This window comes from Cyprinus carpio, chromosome A13, assembly GCF_018340385.1.
Source record: "Cyprinus carpio isolate SPL01 chromosome A13, ASM1834038v1, whole genome shotgun sequence".
Taxonomy (NCBI): Eukaryota; Metazoa; Chordata; class Actinopteri; order Cypriniformes; family Cyprinidae; genus Cyprinus; species Cyprinus carpio.
Window position 1 is genome coordinate 24,328,358 of NC_056584.1, and position 24,613 is coordinate 24,352,970.

The following is a 24,613-nucleotide window of genomic DNA, read 5'->3' on the forward strand; positions in this document are numbered from 1 at the left end:
AAATTACAAAAACTTAAACTAAAATTAAAACTGAAATATAAAAATAAAAGCTAATTCAAAATATTAATGAATGCTAAAATAACACTGTTTACGGCTACTTTTCTACTACTATTCTACTTGTCAGATTTTATTGCTGATATGAAATATAATCTTGACAAACGGTTTTGACATTTTAGAAATGGACTGTTGTCTGTACATGTTACCAGGATGGCTGTCAAGTGAACTGACTTTGTTCTATTCCCGCTCATTACTCTTATTCCAAAGATAAACGGTGGCAGAGAGGGGAATGCTAGTTTGTAGATGTTAGATGTGTCAGTTAGTGTGTCGTCTATATACGTGTAGATTAGAGTCTTAATCAACAGAGAGACTATAGACACTTCACACAGATCTCACTCACACAGAGAGGACATCCATCACTTTTATCTCAATTAAACACACATTGTAAACAAGCAGCGCCGATCTGATTAACCACACCAACTCAATCAGCGCGGGTGGACCCGTGGCAGATACAGATAGCAGGCATGAAATCCGGACACAAACGGATTATCACACACACCAGAGACGAACATTCACCTTGTAATGAACAACCTTTGTGAGGCTTGTGCGAATAAGAAAAGACAGAAACAAAGTTAGAGGCGTCTCTTTAAACGTTCACAAGCAGCTCTAGGCTCTTTTGATCAGTGTTGTGAAATTACTGTGTCAAACACAACTGTATGAGAGAAGACAAGAAACAAATAAGCACACAATACACAGTCGCTTCATGCATGCAGCTGCACTCCAAGCTAGAATTGTTCAATCAATTTAATGTGTGGCCTTGTGTTGCTGAAAATTGACTCACCCTCAGGCCATCCAAGATGTAGAAGTTTATTTCTTCATTAGAACAGATTTGGAGAAATTTGTGAATGGGTGCCGTCAGAATGAGAGTCCAAACAGCTGATAAAAAACATCACAATAATTCACAAGTAATCCACACTACTCCAGTCCATCAATTAACATCATGTGAAACAAAAAACGGCTTGTTTGTAAGAAACAAATCCATTATTAAGACATTTTAACGTTTTAACTGTCGCTTCTGGCCAAAATGCCAGTCCATAATCCATAATAACACTTCCTCCAGTGAAAAAGTTCATCCCCTGTTGTCATCTCTACATCAAAATCCACCAACATATTTGGTTAGAACTGTTTTTAATTGTAAACAGTACTTGATATGTGCACAATTCTCTCCTGATTCAGATGAGATTTTTTCACTGGTGAAAGCAATATTACGGAGAGAGGACGCATATTTTAGCCAGAAGCAATGGTTTGAAAAATGTCTTGATGGATTTGTTTCTTACAAACACAGCTTTCACTTCACAAGATGTTAAATGATGGACTGGAGTTGTGTGCTTTACTTGTGGATTATTGAGATGAACATTATAGATGATATTAATATTTAGCTGGCTGGTTCAAGTTAACTTTAACTTGCTAAGCAAGATTTGTTTCAAACTGTTGCTCCAATTGTGCATTTCAATTTCCAATTCAGTTCCTGAATTTGGTTTGGATTGAAGCAAACAGGATTCAGAATTTGAATGTAAGTGAAATTATGCACTATGGTAAAAGTGTTTTGAGGTCATAGCATTGTGCAAGAAACTGCACGGAAGTAAGCGTTTATTAATCAAATATGTCACTGTAATCATAAGATGATGATCATGATTAATGAAATCACAGAAAGACAGAGAGATACTGTAGATCAACAACTACATAATCTACATAAGACAGAACTTTTGAAGTAATAATGAGAAGCTAAATGAAGCGGATAAAATTGAAAGCTAATATAAACAAATATGTGGTGTAAAACATTTTCAATTACAGCTTCGCACTATCCTCTGTTGTTAAGTGAAGGCATAAGGGCAATAGCATATATTTGCATTGAATGGCATGAGTAAATTTGTAGAAACATTTTGCTAACATAAAATCATTACTATACTAAAAGAAATCATTTACTAACGGTAATTGTGGAATTTTGCAAAACAAAAGAGGCAGTTAATTGGTGCTTTCCAACAACACATTCTAAACCTTTGATCGCAGAACAGACATATAAGAGAACAAAACCATAGTCAGATTATAGCAGAAAGGGTCAGTGAAGCTTGTCCATTGCAATTAACGCATTTTTCCTGCTTGATTAAATGTTATTTGTGGTGTGAGTTAATTGAACTGGTTGCTCTGTGAATTTTTAATGTTCTGCGTGTTGAGGTGAACCTACAAATACTCAGTGTGAAATTATAAAGTAGCTATTGAATAAGTGAATGTTGTTTTTATTACTATTATTATTATTATTATTATTATTATTATTATTATTATTTCAGTCAATTTCTATATAAATGCACACCTTACAGTCTTGGCAACATAAAACATGTGACAACTTAAAACGTGACAACTTGCCCCAGACTGACACTGATGAAAAATACCCTTCTCCTGAGAACAAAATTTGCCCAAATTATCTGGTTGAAACTTTGATGAATCCATGCTAGTGTGATTTTATTGTGTTCACTTGTTAACCAAGCTACAAAGACCAAACAAACCAGCAAACAAACAAAATTATTATTCATTTTTTTAAATCAACATAAAAAAGCACTACTAGAGAAAACAAGAAATAAAAAAGAAGGTTTCAATTAGGGTGACAGCTAATTCATATTTTGAAAACAAAGTCATGAAAAACAGAGTATGCAAAATATTTTGCTACAGACAAGACAATACACAGATTTGTTTACATGAACTCAGATATTTATATAAACAGTATGATTCGAAAAAAATTCATTCCAATAAAATTAACTGGACCTTCCAATATGAGAGAGATAGTTATTGCCCCAATTACCTCAATACTATATATATAGTTTATTAATATATCCCATGGATTTTTTATTTATTTATTTATTTATTAATTATTATTATTATTATTATTATTTTGTGATGCCTAAATGCACCTGTCGCATTTATGAACTTTAATATTACTAATTTATTTTTGGTTATTGACTGATATTTTTTCTTATAAATATTTAGAATGTTGCAAAATATATATGTATCATGTATCACATTTCCACAAATATGTAATCAATATCTACACATACTCCTATATAAATACAGTAAATAATAATCAGACTTTTATAGATTCAGATACCAATACCTGGTCATTTTGTTCTGTTCATTGAAATGCTGAGCTTCTTCCATCAATATCATCTATGTGCTTTCCCTTCATCAGAGGAGACAGAAGAATGAGTTACTCCACCGTATCATAAATCTGAAATGAAGATGATGATGTCTGCTCGGCTCGTCCTGTCATCAGTCAGTCTGTAATGATGGGGGCTCTCTTGGAGGCAGGAGGTCCCAGGGGCCCCATTTGGGCAGTCATTATAAATGAGGCTTATCATAGCAGCATAAACTGTCATTCAATCACACTCAGCCTGTCCTCTATACATCCTTTTATCAGCCTCTGTCTGTGGATTCATTCTCATACACACAAACATACATTAAGGCAGATGTGCATGCTCCACTGCACGCTTTCACATTCACATACCTCGTGTATGCGGCATTGCATGCTTTAATTACACAATCACACAAGGGCAAATTCATCTGCAATCAAATGATCAAGCATACTGTAATAAAAATCAAATTCATCTTCCTGGAGGCAATGCATTTCTGTAAACATGAGCTTGCACCTGACATACTGCAGTTCAATACAGAACAACTGAAAACATTTTAAAGCATTTTTAAAATAAGTGACTTGTTTGAAATGATATGAGACAGATCTTATATACTGAGTGATAGTTTCCCTGTCGTTTATTTTGTATTTATTTTATTAAAATGGTACAGAAACATCATACAGTAATTAAACCCTTCACATTTGTCCAACTCCACTTAGAAGAAGAGTAGGTTTAATTCCTCTGTTTAAGCCATTATCGATTTTATCTACAACTGAAAACTGTAATTACAGTGTTTTGCCAAAATGAGGGAGAAAAATTGCAGGTTTCAGCCAGCCAGCGTAAATTGCAAAAAATATTTTTTTTACCAAATGTTCCAGCAGTTGTAATTTAGCGAGTGGAGGCGGTGAACATGATTTTGTTGCTCTGACGACTGACCTTGGAAACCTCTAAATGCAGCTGGTAATAATGATATTTTTGTTCTCTCTGTCTGACTCTCTCTTTCCCCCTCTCATTCAGACTTTGTCTTTTACTATCTTTTTCTCTCTCAATTTGTTTATTTTTTTCTTATGCACTGTTTCTTTGTTATTGGGGGTTTTATCAACTACGAACACTTTTGGTCCTGTGTGCTTTTAGAAATTAAACTCCTTTAGAACATACTTATCACACACACTATTTCATTTAATTTGTTTATTGACACTGTCCAACAGTGAATACTGTATAACCCCCGAGAGCTTATAATCTTAAAAAATATGGTTCCAAAAAAAGGTTTTATCAGTGATACCACAGAAGAACCATTTCTGGTCCCACAAACAAACGTTTTAGTGAACAGTTCTTAAAGGAACTTTTTTTAGTGTGAAGAACAAAGAATCATTTTCCACTATAAAGAACCTTTTGTGGAATGGAAAGCTTCCATGAGTGTAGTGGTTCCTCATGGAACCATTAAATTACTTTTATTTTTAGGAGTGTAATGAACACCACATTGCAATTAATTTTGTGATGGAAATCAGTATTAAGCATCGTAAAGGGCGGGTTTATTGTGATTTAGCTTTTTTAACATTAACAGATCAGCTCCAACAAACTGTTCCAATTATACACTTATTTTCACATAGCAATGAGAAGTGTTATACAGTACATGGACGTGTTTGTGGTTGCTGTAGCTTGTATTAAAGCTTTAATCAGAATAAAACCGTATATTAAAAGCTAACAGAAGCAGTAGCATTCACAAACAACAGCGTATCTAAAAGTATGAGACAAAACAAACATATATGCAATATATATATAATATATATGCAAATTAGTATAAATGCATATATTAACTTCACAAGCAGCCAGAATATAATATGCCTGTGCTAGACAAGCCATAGCTACAGGAAGTGGCATGCATTCAGCAGAAACTTGATATCAGTATCCTTTGTTCACCATCAGATCAATGAGTTTTTCAACCTCAGGCCAGCATCTATTGGACAGCAGTTTAAAATCTATTCAAAACCCAATATCCTCACAGAAATGCAAAGCAAAGTGTAAATTGTGAAGCTGATTGATTAGAAAGCAGGTATGAGTATACTTCATGGGAGCCATTTCAAGGGGGAGTGAAAAATCGATTTGACTGTTTATTTTGTGGGATTAAAGTCTTTCTTCTCAACTGCCTGCACATTTTATCTGCTAAACAAAGTCTCTCCAGTGCTGTAAGATGTTATAGCCATTTGTTGCACAGACTATAAAACATTCAGTGTTTAAGATTCCCAAGGTCTTTTATCTTAAAGGGTAGATGTAGATATAGATTCATTGTTTTAAACCATATTATTTTTTTCTTCTGTGAAACACAAAAGATGTTAGGCAGAATGTCCAAACAGCTCTTATTATCTTTTTTTTTTTCCTACAAATTTCTAAAATCAGAATAAAAGTAGTTCATAAAAATGTTAATGTTTGCATGATTCTATTATATGCATGTAAAACCATACGTTACTAAAAAAAAAAAAAAAACTCAATATGAGTCTGTATGACATGCATATATGACATCTATATGGATGGCATGTTGGTGAGTAAATGATGTCAACATTTCCATTTTTGGGTGAACTACTCCTCTAAAAGGCTTCTGTTCCATCTTTGTGAAATTGTCAACATCTCAGAATTTAGCCGAATAAATCCATCTCTTAAATAACCCACTTCAGGCTTTACTAAAAACCTCTGGGCCAATCTGTGAGCTGTGAGGAAAATACCATACTGCTAATTAACAAAAGCTATCTTGGCTATGATTTGAAAATAAACTCTAATTTAGTCCTGAAAGTAATTAAGGGAGTCTGTAATGGTAAAACAAATGATAGCAGAAGGTTAATGGGAAGGGAATTAAAACTGAGATTATGCTGATTAAAGCCAACTGTCATGTGGTCAGATGGAAGCAGAAAGAAATGAGTGACTGAAACAGAGACGCTCACAGGAAGCCAAGGTTGAGCTGAGCAGCAACTGTTGAAGGGAAAACAGAGTTAAGGCAGTCATATGAACTGTTTTAAGAATAAAACTCTTTATTTGCATGTCTGAGTTTACATAAGGCCTGAATGCTTCTTTATAGCAGCCCTCTCCAATGCTCACAGTACTTTTAACCTTCACGTTCTGTTGAGATTGATTTTACTTCCTCATTGTTTGGAGTCCCAGAGACCCTGAACAATAAAAGCCTTCAAAACAAATGTTCAAATATGCAACACAAAGCAAAATGGCTATCCATGAGTGAAACCAGTGATTACATGAACCAGTTTACTTTAATGCAGCCCTGTCAAAAACAAGCTTTTTTGGATTATTTGTCAATACTTCGCATGGATATAAAATCAGAAACTAGCATAATGAAATAGCACACTGCACCTCCTAAACTAAACAGCTGAAAATGCAAAACTCCTGGTGGCTGTTTGTGTTTATACTATATTTATCAAGAAACTGACTTGAAAAGTCTGGTTTAGTTGCCTTCGTTTTGGTAAATTACTGAGACTTTGACTCATTATTTCACATACGTTTGGCCTGCTACATTTTTGATTGGCCATAAATCCTAGTTTAGCACTCAGGAGAAAATTCCCTTTCTTTCTATTACAGGAATAATTAATGTTAATGTTACACCCTCAGATTAATTTTATGGTGTCACAAAAACAATGGAAAGATATAATCCTTCAACTGGCTCACAATAGCAGTAGATTTAGCAGTTTCTGTAAACACTGAGCACTTCAGTTGGCCTTCCTAACCTGCTGTGCAAAACTGCACTCCATTGACATATTGACATATTTATATGGAATAAAATCATAAGCTCATACGATGCACAATATTATTTTCTACCATGGTGTTTTTGATTTCCATCTATGTGGCACATGTCATGTAAACCCTTTTTCATCTTGCTGTGTTGCACAGCCATTATTGACATCCTGTAAAAGCTTTTCATATTTCCAATACTTCTTCAGTCAACAACTTCTAGACCGGCCCATTTGTTTTCATCTCAGTAACCATTTGGAGTTCTGAAGTATATGTGTTGACAGCCACTGTAACTCGCTGCCACTAAGCATTTTATTATTATTTTTTTTTTACAGCACCTTTCTTCAAGGTCAGATTTTCAGATCTCGCTCTATAAACTTATATTGTTCATTCTTTTCTAATGAAGTATGAACTGTTTCACAAATCAAAATGTAGATCAGTTTACAGCTACAGAATTACATTGGTTTGAGTTAAAAGTTTCTTACAAGCACACAGCTTTTTGTTTCAAAAGGTGTGACTGGATAGATTGGAATGGTCTTGATTACTTGCAGATTATGATGTTTTTATCAGCAGTTTGGACTCTTATTCTGACGGCACCCATTCACTGCAGAGGATCCATTGGTGAGAAAGTGATGTAATGCTTAATTTCTCCAAATCTGCGTTGATGAAGAAGCAAACTCATCTACATCTTGGATAGCTTGAGGGCTGAATACATTTAAGCAAAACTATTCCTTTAAAGCCAAACCTTTCCCCATTATCTCCAGTAGTTTCAACTTATTAAATATTACTGAACATAGTAAATGATTACAATGACAACCATGTTCACATATGCACTGAACTGAACGAATGTTATACAGTAGAGTCCAAATGTATACAGTGACCACTAGTAAAATGCTACTATTTAAATAATAATAATAATAATAATAATAATAATAAAATATTAAATTATATTATCAGCATATATTGTCAGCATAATGTCAGACTTTTGCATCCTACTGTCCACTTACATAAACACTTTGTGCATTCATAATTTTTCTTGTTTGGAATCTAAACATTGAGCGGTGCCTACTTTTGGAGTCCATTATGCGACATGCAGTTGTACTAATGGAATCCTGGACTTCACACATTATCCTTCTTAAGGTGGCATATTTATTGTACATGCACGCAAGATCATAATTTATTTAATCAGAAACCATTTTACTTTGCTTGTTAGAAGTTTTACAGTAGTTAAAATGAATGAAGGAATTGCATCTGAGAAAAGTGTATATATGGTTTCTGTTCTGTAGTGTTTAGTTTATGCATGAGAAGGATATTTGATGTCATATTGTTCATGAGACCATTCTTCAGATGTTCAGTCTGTACGATGGCATTATCTTCTTGCAAATGAGTAATGTTTGCAGCATTGTGTACATGTGGTCAAGGAAACATAATCCTGAAGGGTATATATATTAGATAGGTTAAAGATTTTACTCAAGTGTAAAGCCATACACACACACATAACACACAGACATATATATATATATATATATATATATATATATATATATATATATATATATATATATATATATATATATATGTATTTTCCCATTATTGTGTGTGTGTGTGTGTGTATGTGTGTGTGTAGGAAACAGGGTAAGAGATGACTCGTCACAACATTTCACAGTTTCCCATTATTCGAGGGTCCAGGTTTTGCACACTGACATCAAATGGGTTCAGAAAAGCAAGCCTTCCATAAATTTTAGCTTTGTAATGTGCACAACATATAGTTTTGGAGTTCGGGTCAGAGAGGTGCCGCTTCTATTCAGTGGCAATTTGAGGCTGTACTTTGATGGCATTTAGTGGCTATCCTGTGAAATGTCCGCTCGTCCCTGTCATTGATCTCTGACTTGTGACCACATCTCTATTTACGCTTTGCCTGAGGACTACCGCTGTCAGCGTCAGCCCAGTCCACTGATAGAAATCCAATCCAATGATATCAGCACACTAAACACCACATCCAGCTTTTAACTCCTTATCAGGTTTCCCAATACCTGACCTGATCTTTAAGATATTTTATATGCTTTATCAAATTCAGCATTAGATTCTAAAATCAAATTACTATTTAGGTTTTATTATTATTATTATTATTATTATTATTATTATTATTATTATTTTAGCTACAAAAACTAATAAAAATGACAAAAACGCATAATAAAATTTCTCAAACTTGAATTAATATTAACACGAAAGCAGAAAATATACAAATAAGTTCAAAATATTAACAAAATCTATAATAGTATCTCAGTAAAATAACACTGGCATTTATTTGATCAAATATACAGTAAAATATTACAATTTAAAACATCTGTTTTCTGTTTGATAATGTTTAAAAAATATTATTTCATGTCTGTATGGAATACAGGAATTTATTCCTGTGATGTAAAGCTGAATTTTCAGCATCATTACTTCTGTCATCAGTGTCACATGATCCTTCAGAAATCATTCTAATATGCTGATTTGCTGATTAAGAGACATGTATTATCATTATCAATATTGGAAACAGTTGTGCTGCTTAATATATCTGTGGAAAATGTGATATATTTTACAGATTTTTTGAATATTAAACTCAAATTAACAGCATTTATTTGAAAAAGAAATATTTTATAAATGTATTTGTTTCTTTTAATCAATTTAATGCATCCTTGCTGAAAAAAAAGAAAGAAAGAAAGAAAGAAAGAAAGAAAGAAAGAATGTTTATACAGCAAAAACACACAAAAAATAAAAAAAGAAAAAAAACAAAAGAAAGAAAGAAAGAAAGAAAGAAAGAATGAATGAATATCACTGTTTTATAATGTTGCATTGAATCTAACCACATATTTTGGCTTATTTTAATCAAAATTATTCTAACACTAAATAAATTGACACTCCTGTTTCTCTTTGAGTGGTTATTTCAGACATTGCTCTGGTCTTCAGTGTCAGCCACTGTGAATTCAAGATTTACTACTGTATTCCATACAGACATGAAAGAATAATTCCAGCGATTAATTTGAGGGATGAGCACATAAGCCCATGAGAAAGGAGGGGAAAAAATGGGCAAGTTGAAAATGCAGAGGAAGACCCAACAGAACTTAAATGTCACTTCCTGAAGGGACAGAATAAAATCCGGAGAAGTGCTGGTTCAGCATATGAGAGAGTCATCTGCCACTAAGGTGTTCACTTCAGCTATGGGCAGAAGTCATGAAAGAAATCATCTAGTATGGCATTTCAGTTTAGAAAACCCGCTTGCATCAAACAATCTGAAGATTACAGTAGCAGAAAATCCCATGGAGGTTTACATTTGAAAATTCTGCTTCACAGACCCTTTAGTATTTCAGCTGAAATAATGAAATGATGAGTGTTTTCACATATAAACGGCTTTTCCATATCTTACCTTCTATAAAATTGGCACTGACACTAAAAGACGACACAATTAGGAGGGAGTTCACCAAGAATGAGCTGTGTCCTCCGATAGCATGTTCGTTTGCACATTTTGTCTGCATTGTTTTAACACCTAATTCATAACTTATAATGACACCAACATGCTCACAATATTAATTCTGACTGCAACATCCACAGGGCAGTTTGTAAAGAGGCTCAAATAGGCATGGTTTTGCAGATGCATTAATTATTCTGCATTGAATTCCTTAATTGAGAGTAATATTCCAATGCTAATTGGTCCTTCATACTGTTATAATCTTATTTTACCTGATTCATCTTCATGGATCTCTATGGGCATGTTTGGTTAGATTCTAGGTTTATGTGAACAAGACACATGGTTTTGCACTGAAATACAGCATGCGGAAGTGCAACTTCTTTCAGAGTATCAGATATTATGTTTAGTACTGTTCTCAACATTATACAGTAGATGATGTGTGGTGCCCTGCGAGCAGCTTGAAGGAACGGATGTTCCTAAACAAATAGTCTTTGTATCAGTCTTTCAATCTTTAATTGTACTTTTACAGCATGGACAGAGGACAAGACAATCATAGCAAACCGAATCAAAATCTAAAAAGCTGAGGGAAGCGATGAAAAATTTTAGCGCGTGCCTCCATATAAGACAGCTGTCTTCTTATTTTGCCCTGATGTATCTGATAAATCAAAATCCAATCAGTCTGCACACTCTCTGTGTTTATAAGGGCTTCAGCACCTGGTCACAAATATCTATTGTTTTCTTATAATAAGTTTGAAGTTGAAGGAGGATCAGGGAAAAAAATCAAGTGTGTGATAGTAATACTATGCATAGACGTGTCAATAGCAGAAGACAAATGTATGCTTTATTTAAAGTGCCGCCGTCTCCTTTAGAAAATTTGGTTGTGCAATCCTCACCATGGTAATTCTGATTGATTTTCTATGCTGTGGCAATGAGGGTAGAATACATGCTTTATTTAAAATGACAAATTCACCCTCAATTTAAAGATCCAACAGTGCAGAGGACAAATGTATGCTTTATTTAAAGTGCCGCCGTCTCCTGCACTTTTTTGATTCAACAAATGTTCACTTTTATTAAAATATTAGCTACCTGCTTAAATGTGTATATATATATATATATATATATGCATGCATTTTCATAACTGTTTTGTAAACAATATTCATCTTATAATTCTACAAAATGTATTTCTATATAAAATAATAAATTGAAAAAAAATTATAAACATTTTACATATATATATTTTTTATAAATGTTTTTTATGTTGAAAGAGACTGAAACAGGGTTGTAAACAAGGAAGTTATTTTTTTCAACAGCTTGTAAGAGGCAGTTAACAAATGTAGTGAGCAGCACTGTCATCAGACACCACCTTTAACATACAGTAATAATATAATGTATAAGGAGAATACAACAAAGATATCACTTTCCTCAGCAGACATTCAAACGGTTTTATTGTGAATATGAGATTAAACTGAAGAATCAGTGCTATAAAACATGCAATTAATCAAACCAACACACCCCAACTACAAGTTCTAAAGTTATGTTTTCAAAAAAGCTTTTAATACAGTAATACAATATCTAATACAATAAGTTTATTATTATTATTATTATTATTATTATTATTATTATTATTATTAGTATTAGTATTATTATTATTATTACTCTAACTGGTAAACAGTCTTCAACATCTGTCTCAAAAATAAAACAGATAAAAAATTACAGACATTCATAAAAACAGAATAACAAATGAGTTTTAGCTGTGGCTGTGTTTATATTTTGCTGTTTTTGAACCAAAGCTGTCTCTGTTTTGTTGTCTATCATTAAACCATTATGCCTAAGCTTTTAGAGGCAGCCTGCACTCTCAGAAAAAATAAAATAAAAGAATAAATAAAATAAAATAAAATACAAAAGCTGTCACTGGTGCAGTACCCTTTCAAAAGGTACTATAGACTGAAAAAAACATACACACATACTTGCATGTACACTTGAGGTACTATTATGTACCTTTTACCGTACTAATATTCACCTTTCAGGGGTAAATAAGGTAAAAATGTTTAACTTTTGAAATGGTACCAATCCAGTGATAGCGTTTGTACCTTTTGTTTCTGAGAGTGTGTGTAAATAATAGCATTTTTAACAAGTTGTCAACCTATTTCAACCCATGGTAGTGTGGCATAGCTTGTTTAACATGATTTAGAACTACAGGCTATAGATATTGAGTATGTGAATGTAAGTGTATTTATTTAATATCTATCTTTTGTCGGGCACAGAAACAGTATTTTTTCTTACACAAAGACTTGTGTATTTGCTTGATAATAGTAGCAGAGCTGGTTTCAGAAGGTCCTGGGTGCAGGGTTATAAAAACAGGAGCAGTCCTCTGGAGAGCTGTGCTAAAGAGAGTCCTCTCCAGTACTCTACACATGACATTTAATAGATTCACTGAAAGGTTAGGCTTTCAAACACACACACACACCCACCCACACACACACACACACACACACCCCTGCACGCTTGTGTGCTCTCCATCAGCTATTGTGACTGCATCTGTAAAATAGGTATTATTCACAATATGCCACTGTTCAGACTCCTCCACTTTCTACTTTCTCTTCTTTTTTTATGTTAGGATTCAAAATGCATGTAATGACTTGATAAACAATTTGCATTAATTAGCATATGCACATGGTTACAGTAATGTTCTCTGATTAGGGACTAATAGTATTCAGATTTGCAGCTGTATGTGTGTTTTCTGTCTATTGTCTTTTATTTTTGTGTTTTAATCTTTTTATTTGGTCTAAATTCATTTCTATGCCAGGGCAGGCAAACAACAAAACAGTGTAAAATAAATGACAATTTAATGCAAAAATTAATTAATTAAAAAAAAAAAAACTTTAAAGTATAACTTTAAATATCAATTTTAGATTTAACCTCACATTAAAGTGTCTTATCAAAAAAACAAAAACAAAAAAAAAAACCTAAAAAAAACTAAGGATTATATTAGTTATAAGGATTATGTTAGTTATTAGTTATTATAGTTATTAGTATTTAAAAAGAAAATAATATAAATGTAATTGTTATTGTTAGCAACCAAAACATTTTTAATAGAAATAAGGCTGATATAAATTATGTAAAATACAGATATTAAATGAAAAACTTAAAAATTGGAAATGTTATCTTGGGCAACCAACTAAAATAAAATAAATTTATCTTAAATAATAATAATAAAAGAACATAACAATACTAAAAGTACAATTAAAATGATTCAGACTGATAATAAAGCGTAAAGTATATTAAAAAAAAAACTGCTAAATGTAGATAAATATAAACTGTTTATATTTATGTTTCCACTGAGTGTTTTTAGCATGTTGCTGTATCGCTCTCTGTCTATATTCTGGTCTTAAAAGTGTATGGGATATTTTCTCTCATTATAGCATCCTCCAGGTGAAAATCATATGTACTTATAAAAATAACACAAACAGTGTCGTACATGTTGTGTGCCAAAGTTTAGAACAAACTCCCTACAAGGAATCATAATAGTGATGAGTTGAAAGCATGTAGGAGAATAGGAGAGCTCATCTGTGCAGCATTTCTTTTGCTAATATTTGCTGCAACCGATTGGTGAGACTTTAGTCTAGGTGTTCGAGCCCATTGTTTTTATCATTAAAGTGTGGATGAGACTCTGTAGCTATATTCATCAAATGAAGTCATATTTCTGTGTTCACGCTGCACATGTTTGTTTGTGTTGGTGTGGTTGCTCCTGTCATTGAGTCCAGACACCTGTCTCGTCACAAATTTTTTATCTCCACTTCTCTTCTTTCAACACTAAAAGTTGATCTAGAGTTGATTGTGTTATCAGATGTGAAGGTTTTTCTGCTGGTCTATTATTAATCAACATCACCTCATCCAATCATATTTGAAGCCCCCTCCCCTCATCTCATCATATTTGAAGCTTCTCACATCTGAGATCTCATTTCCACTCAAGCCCTGGTGTGTTTTCCCGGACATGATAAAAGCAATTTCTATGTGCAGAAATTTCTCTTTATGCTCTGCCGTGTTTGCTTTCATGTTCTCCAGTGAATAATACCATTTCCAATTCATTAAGCTGCACTTTTGTTTTAGAGGGTCTGCGAATTAAACAGGAAGGTGTTTTTCCTGTGATTCTCTGAGTTTGTTTCTTGCTCTCCTACACAAGGTGGCTGCGTGACTTTAGCTCTGACTCTCTAATAAAGAAAACTCCCAGAGAGACCAAAGCCAGACATTACTCGCCATCAGTCTGTGCCTGTGATGATTGTTACACTGTCGGTTTTACCTGCGTTAATGCAAATCAATCCAATCTGATCAATGATTGCATATGTACTTTTAAATGTACCTAGAAACCGATCAAAATATCAATTTACATGTGTATCACAAGTAAGTCAGCCAAATTTCTTTGCATATGAAGAGAAGCATTTGCTATTAACATTTCTATATTTATTTTAGAGAAAGTGACACAAGTCATTTGGTTGAAGTTGAGACATTTATCTTTAAATGCAATCATAATTCAAAATAAATTGTATCAGCTAGAGTACTTGGACTTGAGATTTGGACTGCAGTTATGAATGAGCTTGGACTCAAACCTAACATGGACTTAGACATTTTGGACTCAGAGTAAAGACGAATCCACGTCATGGGTAACATGCATGTAACAACATAAAATTAAAATAAAAAGACCATGTTGCATTTTAAAACAAAACACAAATTTAAAAAATGAAACTTAATTTATGCCAATGGTGACAATTCAAAGATAAAAAAAAGGGTTGCATACAACTCAAGAAGAATTAAAAATATATTTTAGATTCTTGCTCTTAACAAACTTGTCTTTTGGTATCTTCATTTTTAAGGCTCTAAATAGTTCATTTACAGAGATATTAGGATCTCAATGTAGTTCCATCTGGAAAATGTTACCAATTTTCAATGGTGGAAGACCATATTGAAGTCACTTTGCATATACTAGTCAAATATTTTAGGCAGGAATTTTCTCAAATTTGGTTGATTTGACACAAAATAACCTTTTTTGTAAGTCAGGTTTGGTTAAAAGCATATGATAAATGATTAAATGTTACTATAGCCATATTTGTTTTTAAAGAGTCAGACTACTGGTCAAGTGTAACCAGTCATTTTTTAAGTGCTTTTTGTTTTAGCATGTTACTTTAAAATAGCTGAAGTTGGTAGCAAACCAGGCTCTTGTCCTCAGAGAGATAATGCAGCATGAGGTCGAGGGTTTGTATGAAGAAGCGCTCTCCACTCCATCACATGGACTCTTAACTAGTAACCTGCTCCTTTCTCAGGTTACTAATGGACTGATGTACTGACCTGCATTTGTGTAAAGAGCCTGATAGTGTGGGTATTTTTGAGTCAGGTGATATCTTGTATCTGTATTTAGCAAATACATGTTAAAAGAGACAAGTTACATAAGAAGGACATCACATATCACATTCAGAAATTACCTGCTAATGGGGGCAGCATGCATTTATCTATGTGATTTGTTATTATCTGCATCAAAGTGTGTGTGTGTGTGTGTGTGTGTGTGTGTGTGTGTGTGTGTGTGTGTGTGTGTGTGTGTGTGTGTGTGTGTGTGTGTGTGTGTGTATGTGGAGAGAGAGAGTGTATAGAGTGTATAATTTGTGTTAATGTTGTTTTAATGAAAAATATTATAAATAAAGAAATGGCTGAAGACACACCTCTTCTGTGAGCTCTTAATTAATCTAACTATGAGCCATTCTTCATTCATGTCTTCATTCAACATATTGATTAAACTCAAAATTTGTAAAGATTTAAATCATATTAATTATTTTACTTTTAGCACTATTTAATGAATGTAGGGATGAATTAGAAATAATTTCACTACTTTAGTTTGAGTGGAAGACATTTTTGCTGTGACTTCAGATTTGGCAATTACTTATAATTGGCAGTTTTATTAATTTATTGTTTATTTATTCCAGTTATTTCTGAATATGCTTATTTTATAAAATTTAGAGTTCACTTTTAACACCTCTGCTTTAGCTACTCAGGTTTTCTATTAAAATGTGGTGTTTCCGCACTGCTAACATCATTGACATCTGTTTAATAAATTGCTTGTGCTTTTCCTAATTTGCATTTCACTTTGGATAAAATGTCAAATCTGTGATTGACTAATAACTTAACAAAAGATGTTGTTTAATTGGGGAAAACTGTGTAAAGTTGTGTTTAGGTGGAATAAGTTAAATAATGATCCTTAACCAACAGAAATTGCTTTGAGAAAAATGCCAAATGAACAAAATTGCAGAACAACATGAGATTGAAGTATAATGCAGAACATTGGAGTTTGCCTGGCTGCTCCAGTTCTGTCCCATGAGGTCCGTTTCTCCTCTGCAGAACACAGTGGCCAGTCTTAATGTGCATGTCAGCTGTGGAGCGCTTTAATACTTGTGTTTTTTCGGAGGGGCTTGTCAAAGCTAACCTGAGCTCTGGAGTATTATTAGAAACCCAATTCCTCTTCAATTTAGGGCCTCGGCTCACCGGGGCCCACCTAAGCAGACTCTGTTAGATGCATTTGTTGGTGAAATTGAGCTGCACGGGCGATTGCAGCGGGGCATTTAGTGGCAGCCAGGGAATGAGTGAAGGTGTTTGAGATGCAAGTCAGGTCCGTGAAAGACTCGCAGGAGTAAATCTCTGTTAATAAAGTTCTGAGAGAAAACCTCAGAAACCCAGGACCAGTGCTTGAGAGAGAAAGAGAGAGAGAGAGAGAGAGAGAGATGTCTCATTCACTTCATATGCATAGTTGTGCTTTGGCAAGATGAAAAGGTCTGATGTAGAGTAAGACGTCTCGTCTTCACGCCATTCTCATTTTCACCTTTGGCACTCAAACAGAGCCATGTTTGGACACAGCCAGTATGCTTTCCAGTATTCTGAGAAGAAAAAACTATGATGTTTTACTTACAGTCAGCTCTGCACATTAAAGGTGGACATATAATTTGAACATTAAAAACAAAAAAATTATAATTGACTTGTAATGGCAATAGATCTCTCTCTCTCTCTCTCTCTCTCTCTCTCTCTTTATCTTTCAGGTGACTTGATGGATTAACTTGAACACTAACTAATTAGTCATTACGAACTAGTTAGCATGTGATAGTTGAGTATTGTTTTGGGGGCAGGAGGTTCTTTCATCCAAGCTTTGGTTAGAGAGAGTGCTTTGGTGCTTAAATCGTGTATAGCAGAGTTCAGCTGGTTGCTTTCTGAGAGCTCTTTAATAACATCTCTGAAATGCTGTGGCCACTGAGGCGTCTCCGCTCATTTTTTCCCTCCGTTCGAATGCAGCATTGATGATAGCGACCAGCAATTAAACTCCCCAATTGGAACTCAGTCAAGCATACCCTGACAAGCACGTTTTCTTGCTTCTTTTTTTCGGTGACAGGACATCATGTTTTTGTGTAAGCATCTTGTACTGTCATGTCTTGCTTTCTCAGGCTCTAAGAATGATGATGGTGTCTGAGGATAAGCTTAAAAATGTGATCAAGTGTCATGGAGTTTGTAGTCTCTCAGTGCAGAAGTGGAGGATGAGAGCGCGTGGGAGGAGCTGGAGCAGTAAATATAGAAAAACCGACAGATACAGAGAGAACCAGGGGACAAATGAGAGTCCATAGACGAGATGAGGTGGAAGTGAAAAAATAGAGAGAGAGGGAAAAATACAATAGAAAGAAATGCAATAAAACATGAAGCCCAAAAGGAATTGGTATTGCTCAGAGGTCGCCCTTTCATAACTCAAGAGATTTAAAAAGAACATTTCACTCAAAAATGAAAATCCTGTCATCATTTACTCACCATTATCTATCAAAACCATATGGGTTTCTTCCATGGAACATAAAGGAGACCCTGAAGACTGAAAAAAAAAAACCATAATATCAATGGGCATTAGAATGCTAAATAATTAAATAAAATTAAATAATAATATACAATATAAAGTATGCCATGCCTTTAATTGTATTGCGTTATTATTATTTTTATTCTATTGGGACATTCAATCCAGAAGAAGAAAAAAAAAGAAAGAAAGAAAAAAAAAACTTCTGTATGAGATCCAAATTATTTTGGTAATTATTTTAAAACATGACCCCATTTTATTTTCATTTTTGATAGGTTTACTCATTTTTGTTTTCTCATATTTGTATTATTTTGTTTCTTTTTTTGTGTGTGTCTGTTTTTCTGTAGTTTTTTATTATTATATTAATTATATTATATTATATTATATTATATTATATTATATTATATTATATTATATTATATTATATTATATTATATTATTGTTACATAAAGCTTATTTTATTTATTATTCATATCGATTAATCATTATATTTAAGATGCAAGGACAAAAAAAATATTTTTCTAAATATTTTTCCAATTTTTAGTAGTGGTTTCCATGTGCAAAGTGCGTGTGCTGTAAATTTGGATCTTCTCTCAGGGTCGTCAGTGCTCTTGATTAACAGATGCAGCATGATTTCTTTTAAGCATCATGTTTGTAACAGATTCTTTAGGCCATAACAATGAATAATCTAAGCATTTATGACAGTACTGTTGAGCAAGTTTTAGGAACACAACCACACACAATGCAGGTATTTCATGGTTATTTATTTATACATCTTGAAGTCATATTTCAAATATATTTTTCCTCTAAAATAGTTCATTACATGACAGAGAATATACAACATCCAGCACTACAAGTTGCTCTCTCACTTGTGCACCGGTATATCTAAAAACAAACAAACAAATATACATACAAACGGAAAAAAAACAACAACAAAAAAAGAGGAAAAAAAAAACAGAATCCCTCTCTCTGGTCTGAACACTTTGCATACGGCAGAACAGCCAATCAGAGCTGTGATGCCCACTAATGATCAATTCAACACCCACCGAAATTCTTCAGCAGTCAAGGGATTGATTTTGTGAGCGTTTTGGTGAATTTCACAGATGGATCTTCAGGTTTGGTCAAGGGATTTGTGGTTATATTTTATTAAATGCACAGGTGAATCAATAACAAAAAAATCCAAAAACATGTTCTGATCATATTTCAAAATTCAAAAAGTAAATAAAGTCTTATGTTATATGACAGTAATTAAATTTCCCTACTACATTCCCATTAATGCAAAAAAAAAAATATATAAAAAAAATAAATAAAATAAAATTGTCATGCCTTTAATTAGTGCTTTGTTATACTTTTGTTGTTGTATTTCATTCATTTTTACTGTATTAAAAAAGTCACAGTCAATATCAAGCAAAATGAGAAATACACAAAGTGAAAAAAAAATGAAATACAAATAAAGTGCTTTTAAGTCTCATGGACATGTCAAAATGCAAAATATAATAATAATAATAATAATAATAATAATAATAATAATAATAATAATAATAATAATAATAATAATAATAATAATAATAATAATAATTAAGCTATAAAAATCTAAAACAGGCGTAATTATCTGTATGCTATTTTTTCCTCATTATTTTCGAATTAAATGACCTGAATGTTCACCCATGTACTCTCAACAGATAAAGCATAACGCAGTAATCATAGTAGCTAGAAGCGCACGTGGCAGTATAGTGAACTTTCACCAGTGCTTCAAATGGGAATCTACTGACGTCCTCCGGGAGGAACAGGAAATGGCCTTTCTCATGGTACATTCTAGAGACTCCCACCTCTACTCACACAGATAATGCTACATGTGTTGTTATGCTTCATGCTCTGATCATATTTGAGTCATACATCAGAAGTCACTGGTAGTAGATGAACACACAAGTGAGTCTGAAAAGTGACAAAAACCAATGTCAAACGTTACAAACTGATTTCCCATTGGTAGCATATCAATCAATAGTAAAGTCTCATTGGCCCCTGATCTTTTAATATATATATACTAAATGTGAATGCCACATTAAGTATTGCAACAAGATGTCTTCAACCCTTAGCCTGATGATGGCTTCAGAGAGTGGCTACATTCACATAGCAACACAATACAGATGTCAGTCCTGTATAAAAAAAAAAAAAAAAAAAATGTATAACCGTAGAATGAGACTGGCTGCTAAGTGTTTAGGAGGGGCAAAAAATACAAGGAAAATAACCAAACCACAGAATTTTTAAGGATGAACTCTTTCAGAATGTTTCTTAATGTCAAACATTTTAGAACAAAAATAACATTCTTAAAGATGCATTCAAACTTCACATGCTCTGTTGTATTCGGTCATGTGAATATGGCCAGCATGGAATTTCCAGCCATCATTCGCCAATTTCTACGTATCCCTGGATCTTCTTTGTTCATTTATTATATATTTTGGCTGATTTTACTATGCTGATATTATTAAGCAAAGCACCTCCATCTCCATTTAACACATCATGCCATATTTAAATCCATTCCACTGAATTTTGCACATTTACAATGCAAAGAATCCTGGCCAGTAAGATTTCACATTCTAATTAAATTAACATACACATTCATTTGCTCATCATCGGGGTGAGGGTGCACTCTCTATGTTATTTGAGCTTATAACAAATTGACATTGAATTGCATGATAAAACGTCATCTTTATCATATATTGCACAGTATTTAGATCCCGCCCTTTGCCTCAAACCATAGTTGTAAATGCAGAGTTGTACACCAGATCCATTTAAATGAAACAATGAGATATGGTTTGAATACAAAACCAAAGAATAACACAGTCACAGTCACAGTCAAGGATGATGGCTTCTAGGTAATACTGGGATGTCACCAAGCACATGTAGGAATACTTAAAAGAAACAAAAGGAAACATTTGGAATACATAATTTTCAACGCACACTATCCTGCAACATAAAATGACATAACCCTCCATTTATTTTTTCGCTCTCATTTTCCCTCTTGCATTAAATCTAATCGCTCGTGTCCTGTAGTGGGTCCTACTAAATTTAGCATGGATTATAAAATATAGCTGATTATACATGACATGTAGTGAAGGCATTGTGCAAGAGTTCAGAGCGTTTACGGTAACATACATGAGGAACAGTATTACAGCCGCTGGAGTGTCTTTAACTGTAGGAGAACCTGGACTGGGGTTGAATTACTCCAGGCCCTGTCCCTGTTACCTATGGAATTACCTGAGGAGCGAGTCATATGATAATCTCTTCAACAGTGACAGACGTACACCACATTAGGATAAATATGAACTGGTTAAATATGAGCGTGAGCAAATATTACAAGCCGGAAAATCATTTTGAGCATTTTATGTTTGTAAACAGACTTACCTTAAAGCTCCATTGTGGGTGGAACTACAAGTATGAGTAATACTAAAGCAAAGCAGTTGAAATATATACTGTATACACAATTGCACCATAACATCTAAGCATACGCAAATCCAATAAAGGACACTCAAACAGAGGCACAAATGGTTCCTTCTTTTCGTCATATGCTCTTATTCTTCTGTGGCTGCCCTTCCCTTGCAGTAATGATAGATGTGATGAAACATACTCGAGCTTTTGGAAAGGATCGAACACACACAGTCCTGGTTTGCTTACACATCTGACAATCACATATTGCTACTGAAATCTAACCATGTGCTTAAATGTTATTTAACTTGATGCGACAAGTTTTTTTTAAAACGAGTTCCAGGGAGGATAGAGTACATATCAAATCTTTTGAAAGTAAAATCATTCATAACATATTGCATCTGAATCTTAAACCATAGCCATCTGTGATTTATGCTGCGTTCCATTCAAAGTCAAATGTGGGATATTCCTACTTGGTATCTCTGACTTCCAAGCGTTAAGGCGTTCTCCTCTCTAAAGTTTGGAAGATGATATATAAGAAAATAAAATGGCAATGCTACTGTTTGCTGTACAGATCTTGATTGTCAACAAAGAAGTCCCTAGCCGCCAAATTTGAGCATAAACGATGCACCACAGTATTAGCATTTGTTCTGCAGGTGTATGGTTATCATCTTAGAGGATCATTTATCTGCAGACATTTGCTAAACATGTTTTATTATCATTTAATGTAAGAACTTTGACCTATTGATGTATTTTATTTGCTTAAAAGTGCATCTCACCAAAAAGATTTAAGCTCAAGTGACTTTAAGTGGCATTCTATTGCAATTTTCCAAGTAGGAAGCTGGAAATTCCAACTTTACAATGTAAATGGAATACAGCATTACTATAGGATGCTTTAATGGGGAACAAGGTCAGCTTTTCATGTCAACACTGTTTGTTTGCCATCTCAAAACTTCCAAAAAAAAAAAAAAAAATGTCCCATTGAAGAGCTTGCACGCACATGCGATTTCTCTCTAACACTATGCAAAATGACATTCTTGATCACCAAAGTCAAGAGTGGAGTTTGTCTGTCTAGAGTCGTTCATCTGTTGGAGTCTGTTCCCAAATCATGTTCATTGCAGTCAGAGGTACGGTCCTATTGCTGAACGAGAACGACTGACCCAGTGAGTCAACACTCTCCCGGCAGTTTTATTGAAGCTAATAGTGATCGTTCTCATAAGTTGTCCAGGTGCTTTATGGTTCTTGTAGATTGAGGGTGAGGTAACTGATGCTCTTCCGGTCCAAAGTTCACATTGTGTCATTTTTGGAATCGAACGAACTGAGCGGTAATGCAGCAGTGGCACACGGTTTCTGGTAAAGAAAGCCAAAGGACAAGAAGTGTACAACAAACCAAGACTGATGGGATACCAAGTAAAGGAACCAAAATAACTACAAAAAAAAAAAAGATATAAATTTGTGCTTCTTTAGTTTCACATTGTCATAGTCCTAGAAGTCGCAGTTGGAGTCCGTTTGTCCTTTCTGCAGCTTAATACTTTCCAATATAAAATGTACACGTGCATGTACAGGTCTATTCAGGTCATCAGTAACTTCATGACCACCTGATTCACTCATCCGTTCCAGCTCAAGTTATTCCTTGCAATCTTAATGTCTTAAGAAAATCACATCTCCATGCACTTGCGTCTGTGGAAAGAGTAGTTGATTTGGGGAAAGGACGTCCTTGTTGCTCTTTCAGCCGTCTGTTCATCCTGTAAGCCCTCCGTCATCTTTGGTTATAATTGACACTTTGGTGTGTCAGATACATACATGGGTGATTAAGATGAAGATGTCAAGACATATGGACAGACATGTACAAAATTAACACTTACATAAAACATAAAATGTGCCACTTAGCAGATATAAGCTCAACAAGTGACCACAAAGATGAAGAGAAACCAAAGGAACAGTAGACTCGATTGGTAAGAGGAGGTGTGCAGCTGGGACAAAGGGAATGAGAAACAGGAGGAAATGGAGGACGCAGTAGCAGGAAGGGTGGTCATGTTTTGGGGCAGTTCTTATTGCTGCCATAGGTGGTGTCCTTCACTGGTGGTGTGTGTGCTGAGGGGTATCTGTATCATCTGAGGAGGAATGTCAGACAGATGGTGCAGAGCAGCTGGACGATCACAGGAAGAAGGTGAAGACTCTGGTGTGTCCCAGACAGAACTGCTGTAAACATAAAGACAGACACTCTATTACACTCTTTACACAACAACATCTTTGTTGTGCATCTGCCACTTTATATTGACAGAACAGTGGAAAAGGGTCATAAAAGAATTGTGGGAGTGAGTGGGATGTCCTACATGAGCGTCTCCTTAATGGGGCTCTCAGCTATCTTACACTGAAATATCTACTTTGTCTCAGATGTTTCTCCTAAATAATTTGTATATTTATGCAAAAGGCATATGAATTTATCCAAAGCCAATTGCAGTGCATTCAAGGTATATGCTTCAAGTGGTTCAAGTGACTAGTTCAAGGCCTAAAGCATTGCAAATCTAGTTCAGAATTGCTCCAAAATGGGGCAATTTTACCTCAATATGTAGTTCATAAAATGCCCTTAAGAAAAACATCTCTTAACCTTAACCACACAACAGTTGCAGGGTCAGACCCCTTTCAGAAGGGAACTTGGGATGCTATCGTAAATGGTTTTGTGCTCCTGTTGAGTGTTTGGCACAAAGGAGCGTGGGACACTGAAATAATGGATCAGACAGATGGGGTTACAGGGGCTGGCATCATCATATGACTGAACCAGAGGCCGTAAGCGGTAATATCTGTGAGCTACAGAAGACGGATGACCTGCGAGAGGACAATTACAAGTCATTATGTCTCAGAGGTAACGTTGAGTAATATCTTTTGGCACAGCTCACAGGAAATGGCCTCAGATGATGATGAGGGCTGGACCAAACATGCTTGCAGTGTTGT

The 24,613-nt window shown here is 34.3% G+C and overlaps 1 protein-coding gene across 1 annotated transcript in view; it reads right to left on the bottom strand.

Annotated features, from left to right (window-relative positions):
• Positions 1-18,925: 18,925 nt before the first annotated feature.
• Positions 18,926-24,613, bottom strand: part of LOC109081570 (MAM domain-containing glycosylphosphatidylinositol anchor protein 1-like) — a 179,705-nt gene continuing 174,017 nt past the window's right edge. Inside the window, exon 18 of the mRNA XM_042769445.1 lies at positions 18,926-23,860. Within this exon, the coding sequence (XP_042625379.1) occupies positions 23,769-23,860 (92 nt within the window). The 3' untranslated portion in view covers positions 18,926-23,768. The remainder of the gene's footprint in view (positions 23,861-24,613) is intronic.